Below are 6000 nucleotides of genomic sequence, written 5' to 3'. Positions count from 1 at the left end.
AATCAATGAAGTAGCACTGATTTGGAGTAATTGAGAATCCAACCATGTGTTCTAATGCCAAAGAATCTGGATATTTCTAAGGGCTTATATTGCTTTCTGGGAAGGGGGGGGATGGGGAAGGGGGGGCTTGGGGGAGTTGGGAATTAAAGTCCATTTGCTTTGTGAAATGGGGTTCCATCTAAGAAAGCAGAGACGAGAAAACACCTGCACAGATATTTTAAAATCCTGACAATTTTCTTTCTGCCTTTGTAATTGAAGTGTATTTGGTCTTGATGTGCCAGCCAAATTTCCACTCTCTACACTCCTGTACAGGTTGTTCTCACCACTGTGAAATGAGAATGTAGCTAGTGTTTGGACATCCTGTGCACTGGTTTTGATCTGAATGACTACTAGATGCAAACATCAGAAGGCCTCTGGGCCATGTAACCTGAACCATGTGGGCACTGGAGCTGGGTGCACAGTGCAGCCAAGTTCTGCTCATTTACATGTGCTAAGGGGAATTTTTACAAGCTTGTTCGAACTGTGAGTAATTGAAATCTGGGGCTAATGTCACTGTGTCTAAATTTTCTTTACTCCACTGAGTAGGAACAGTAGAGCAGTTAAGAACTGCTTTTGCCACTTTTTAGCAAAATAATACAGCTGACAGAAAAGAGCATAGTAGAAGGAGCAGACAGATAATACTTTCTGAGATCTGCTCAGAATATTATGTAGAGTGTAGCCACCCTGATTTGATATGCACACATGAAATGCTCATTATTATGAACAGATTTTGCATATTGCAGATTTGGTATAGCAAATCCACTTTGTTTTGTTCCTTGCACCAGGGTGATTGTGAACAAAATGCTCTTCAGCTGTTAAAATGGATCAGTTAAGTCCTTCACCCACAGAAGGCGGGTTGGAGGACAGTTCTAGAATGGTTTAGATGCTGATGATCATATTTGGAGGCAGATCTGATCCATCAGAATCTATCTTCAAACTCACAAAAAACAGTCAGCCTTTACTTTGTAAGCGAATTTTACACCACATACCTCAGAAGCACAGGAATCATCAAGCAAAGCAGGAAACAGATGCAAAAAGGTGACACCTCAAGTTTTCAAGAGCAGGTGCTTACCTCAAGGTTGTCAACAAGTTTGTCTCCCAGAAAGTAAGAGCTACTGGGATGACACTGTGGAAGAAGAATGCATTGCATCTTGGTATGCATTTCTCAAGACATTCAGCCCTCTAATGTTAGTGCTATTGCATAAAATATGTAGAAAGTGGACTCTACCTCTGTTTATTAATGCAAACCTGCAGAAATACAGATGCTTAGTTTTGGACTTCAAATGTATTTGACAGGAGAACAGCTTGTTCTAAACACAAGCACCAAACAAATACAAGCTGAAGAGACTGGACAAAGACTGAGGGCTGCATCTTCAGCCTTAGACATCCAAGTTCCTCTCAGGTCCTTTCACAGATCTTGACTCTAGTAACTAAGGTAAAATCACTAATAAGTTAGTTAAGATTCAGGTCCCATATACAGGTCTTCCAAATCCTTTTCTCTTTCCCATTTTTCCCCACATCTAATGTCCATGTTCTCATCATTTATCATCATCAGCATTCTCAGCTCTTTTGTTCCTATATACAAATATTGCAAGTATTCAATTTAAAAAGAATTATTATAAGTGCCGTTGTTGTTGTTATTTGAAAGATTTATGACACTGGTTTTGTTCAAGTCAAGCTTCAAATCTGCTTAAAGTTTATCATAATTAACCAAGTGCAGGGAATGAGCATCTGAGCCTGATTTGAGAAGTACACATATTGCAGAAGCATGGTAGAAATCCAAGGAATATCAGTATATCCTACAGAAAGCAGTGATGACACTGTAGGCGTTTTAGTAATGCCAGACACAAATCTCTTTAACTAGACAAGTGGATTCTAGTGTTTCATTAAGGTCAATGTGCACCTTTAAACACATTTGCTTAAAGCTACTGGAAAGAACAAGCCAGACAAAATATTTTGCCAGCTCTCTGAAAACAGCCAGAATGCTCACAAGCCATATTTTTAAGCCTATGCAAAACTATCATAATTGTCATTACTGCTATAAGGCAAAGGTAATGAAGTGAGGGTGAACAGGATTTCATATACCTTTGGCAAACCAAATGATAAACACATTATTAGAATTACTCAGTAATTACAGTACAAAACAAGCAAACAAAAAAACCAACCCAAAGAAACAGTCTTACTTCTGCTACACAGCCACAATGTTCGTCTATACTTTTCTCCTATGGATGCACTGGTGTCAGACCACAATTCTGAAAAGCCAAATAAATCTTGCTTTTCTATAGTCTCCATTCTGCATTTCTACAAATCATGTTGCCTTGCTCCCTCTCCTCATCCCCCTTAATTAAGGAAGGTTAGATGAGATGCTCCTTCTTTCAGAGAGCACCCAATGCTGCACCATTCACTGCCAGCACAATTTAGGTGCTGCTTGTCAATCTTAACTAACACTGAGCTTATCGCAGTAGCTGCAACACTTACCGAGTCTCGAACATTGGCAAACACTTTTAGGATTAATTTCCACCAATTTTCCCAGAAGCCATGTGTATATAGCAGACATGTAACCACATGCAAATCAAGGTCTCTTCGTTAGCCAGTTGCTGCCTGACTGCTGTGCACAGAAAACTCCTTCAGGCAAACAAGTCCCTTGCCACCCAACACTTCTGCCCACAGTGGAAGTTCAGGCAGATGCTTCAACCTCTCCCAATCTATCCACAGGTCCATTGCACCAGACATGCTTCCTCTAGGGAAAGCAGTTACACTGTGCACCTGCTGTGCTGTTGATGACACTGCAGTTCCATCAGGAACACACTGAGATGGAGTTACCTACCCTTTTCTGAAGTTACTCGCTGAAATAAGGAGTTGGGAAAAGATCAGCCAGGTCCTCAGTTCTCTCTACAGTTTTTGCATTATAGCCATCATTCCAAGCTTCTTACATTACGGAATCTGAAGACTTTTTTTCCATGAGCAGAAATACCCTCCTAGGAATTCGGAAATTAAGTTCTGGGAATTTTATTGGCAAATTCTTTACAAGTAATTTATGTTTAATGGTTGCATACGCTATTTGCTGTAGCTGTTTGCTAAGAAAATATTTATTAGGATTGGAAGTTTAACATAATAAATCAAACACTTAACATTCACCAGACTTCAAACATAGATATAAAATACCTTACAAAAATTTTTAATGGAATTACACAAAGCAAATGCACAGGGTTTTTCTGTTTCTACACTGAATTAATCCCAAGCCAAAACCAAAAAATAACCCCCAAAAGATCACAAAAAAAGGCATGATAAACTGCATTTTTGTCATTGTTGCACTGCTATGTAATAAGCCCTTTTTACAAACGTTTACTCAATGTTAAAAAAATCAATTAAAATGTATTCCATCTAACAGAACTATTGGATTAACAGCTGATTTTTAACTGACTTTACATCACGAAATTCTATTAATAGAGGTACCTTAGTCACTTAGTTTAAAATATGGAGAGTAGAGATAGAAAAAATTAACCTTTAGTAGTCTTTAATATAAAATGCACTAAATTTTCCAAAATAAGATTACGACACACTAGTGCCAATTTATGCTGACAAAAGCTGATATCAGCTTCTTTCTAACTAAAATTCATTTCACAAAACCTTTATATATTACATGAATATTCAAGTAAACTATTTAAAAGATTTAAAAATGCAAAAACTGAATGATACAGTGTTTAAGAGAGATGGTTTATTTGGGAATGCTGTCATGTCCAACTATATGTATTTATATATATATATATTTAATTTTTAAGACCATCATGATACTACCTGATATTGCAAGAAATCTCTGTCATTAACATTTGATATTTTTCAATGCATAACCTCAAGAAAATGATAAGGATTTAACAGATCTGTGTGACAGTTTCTGTGTGACACTGAATCACCTTACTGGCTTCCCTTTGTAAAGTGCTGAGTAACAGCCAAATTACATCAGATTTAAATGGATTTAAATGGAGATGATGGTGCTCAGTGTCTTACAAAAAAAAAAAATCACCACTAAACTGCTATAATCAAATGATAAAATAAAAAAACAGGTTCAGCTGAGTAGTGCGTGTGTTCCCCAGTGTCAAATCTCTAAAAAAACCCTGAAAGACTAACAATGTGTTTCTTGCAGCCTGCATTCTTTCTATCCATCAGCTGCAAGGACATTAAAAAATTTTATTAATGATTCAAACACTGGATACCTTCTCTGGTTGAAGGCAACTCGAGTTGCTCACTAGTTTTGGTCAAGTGGCTTTTGGGAAACTTTCAGAGCAAAATAACCCAGCAACAGGAAATTGGCATGGAAAATGGCAAACATGCACAGTTACATTACTGCAGAAACTGAGTAACACATGCAAGACAAAGTCAGAACATAGCAAAGTAGCAATGGTTAAGAAGTTAGTGAAGTTTTCACAGTGTTTCATACAGCCTTTTACTTTAACACAAGTGCATCACTTACCACCACTACTGCTCAGACATTTTAAAACATCTCTTGGCCATGCAGATCATTTTGAGAAGAAAACAGCAAATTACACATCTTAGGCATTTTTAGACATGAAGTACAACTTATAATTTTATTTTTATATTCAGTCTTATCAAACAGATGTTTTCAAGTTATATTTATTCTAAGTGTTGGGCTTTAACATTCCTTCCAATTTTGTTGGATCCTGAGCGCTAAATGCCCAAAGAACTGGCCAAATATACAAAGGTAACCTTTGTTCAAATAGCCAAGTTATTACATGAACAGAAGGTATATAGGGAATTTCTTGTTGGCACTCCTAAATTTCTTCTTTCCTAACCTTGAGATGATCCTAACCTTGAGATGGTTTTGTTCAGTCGTTCACATACATCTTTGCCTCCTAGAAACGTTACTCTACTTAGGTGATTCATAAAGAAGTAAAACTAGACTCAAGAACACCACTGACTTTTTTTTTCTCTGTCCAAAGAAGAAAATACACATTTTTTCCCCATTTGGCAAATTCTGTTTGACGCCACATCACCACCACTCAACATTAACTCATACAACAGAGACTTACTCCACTGTCAGACACAGCAGGGGAAAAAGGTCCAGAGGATAAATGGGAGGCTCTTTATCAGATATAATTGCTTGCTCATAAGGAGAGAATCCAGCTTCCCCTTTGTTATTCTTTCATAAATTAATAATTTGTTAAAATCATAGTCACAAGAATTTTAGCTATTACACAAAATTCAAGTTTAAAAAAAAACAAGAATAAATTAGTTACAGCCTTGTAAACAATTGCTCATTTATGTAACATACTTGGGGAAAAAATTCCTCTATATAATAAATCAGACAGTACAAGGCACACATCACACTTAAGAATTCAAAGTGATAAAACCAGCAGATGCCTTCATCTCCTTTGTTCGCTGGTGTAATTGTGCTATAGACACTGTAAAAATATGTAGATTCTTGTTTACATTACAGTCATTTGAAAATATTTCATGACTGTGCTTTTTCTGGCAAAATATTTGTGCTATTTTACAGTACAGTAAGATTTGAAGTTCTTGGAATGAATCTTCTCAAATGTTCTCTACAAAGCTGCCAGGGAAAAGGCCAGTCTTTCCATTTCGTTGCAGAGTGCCTTTGAACCAGCCGTCCTCGCGTTTCTTGTGTACAAAAACAATGTCTCCTTCCTTCAGTTCAAGTTCTGCTTCGCTCTGAGGAGGATAGGATACCACAACTCTGTACCTGTGTCATTAAAAAAAAAAAACACCTACATTTAGGTTCTTTTTCTTGCCTCACTCTCTCTCCCCCCCCTTTTTTTTAACCTGATACTTTAAAAAATATTTCTGTGCCTGTTGAAGCTGATGAACACAGGAAACTGTCTAGAACTGTTTGCTGAGTATGCAACAACTTAAAAGTATGTCTTGAACAGATAATAAAGGTAGCAACATAATAAATTAACGGCAAATTCATGCATCTCCTATGAT

The 6000-nt window shown here is 37.0% G+C and overlaps 1 protein-coding gene across 2 annotated transcripts in view; it reads right to left on the bottom strand.

Moving 5' to 3' along the window:
- Positions 1 to 3024: 3024 nt before the first annotated feature.
- SH3RF1 (SH3 domain containing ring finger 1) overlaps positions 3025 to 6000 on the bottom strand; it is an 84217-nt gene continuing 81241 nt past the window's right edge. For both annotated transcript variants that reach the window (XM_054295700.1, XM_054295701.1), the window contains exon 12: positions 3025 to 5758. In XM_054295700.1, the coding sequence (XP_054151675.1) occupies positions 5590 to 5758 (169 nt within the window). In that variant the 3' untranslated portion in view covers positions 3025 to 5589. The remainder of the gene's footprint in view (positions 5759 to 6000) is intronic.

Source organism: Melozone crissalis, unplaced genomic scaffold, assembly GCF_028551555.1.
Source record: "Melozone crissalis strain CALT ecotype California unplaced genomic scaffold, PUWL_Pcris_2 ptg000006l_1, whole genome shotgun sequence".
NCBI lineage: Eukaryota > Metazoa > Chordata > Aves > Passeriformes > Passerellidae > Melozone > Melozone crissalis.
This window is presented reverse-complemented; position numbering and strand designations above follow the sequence as displayed.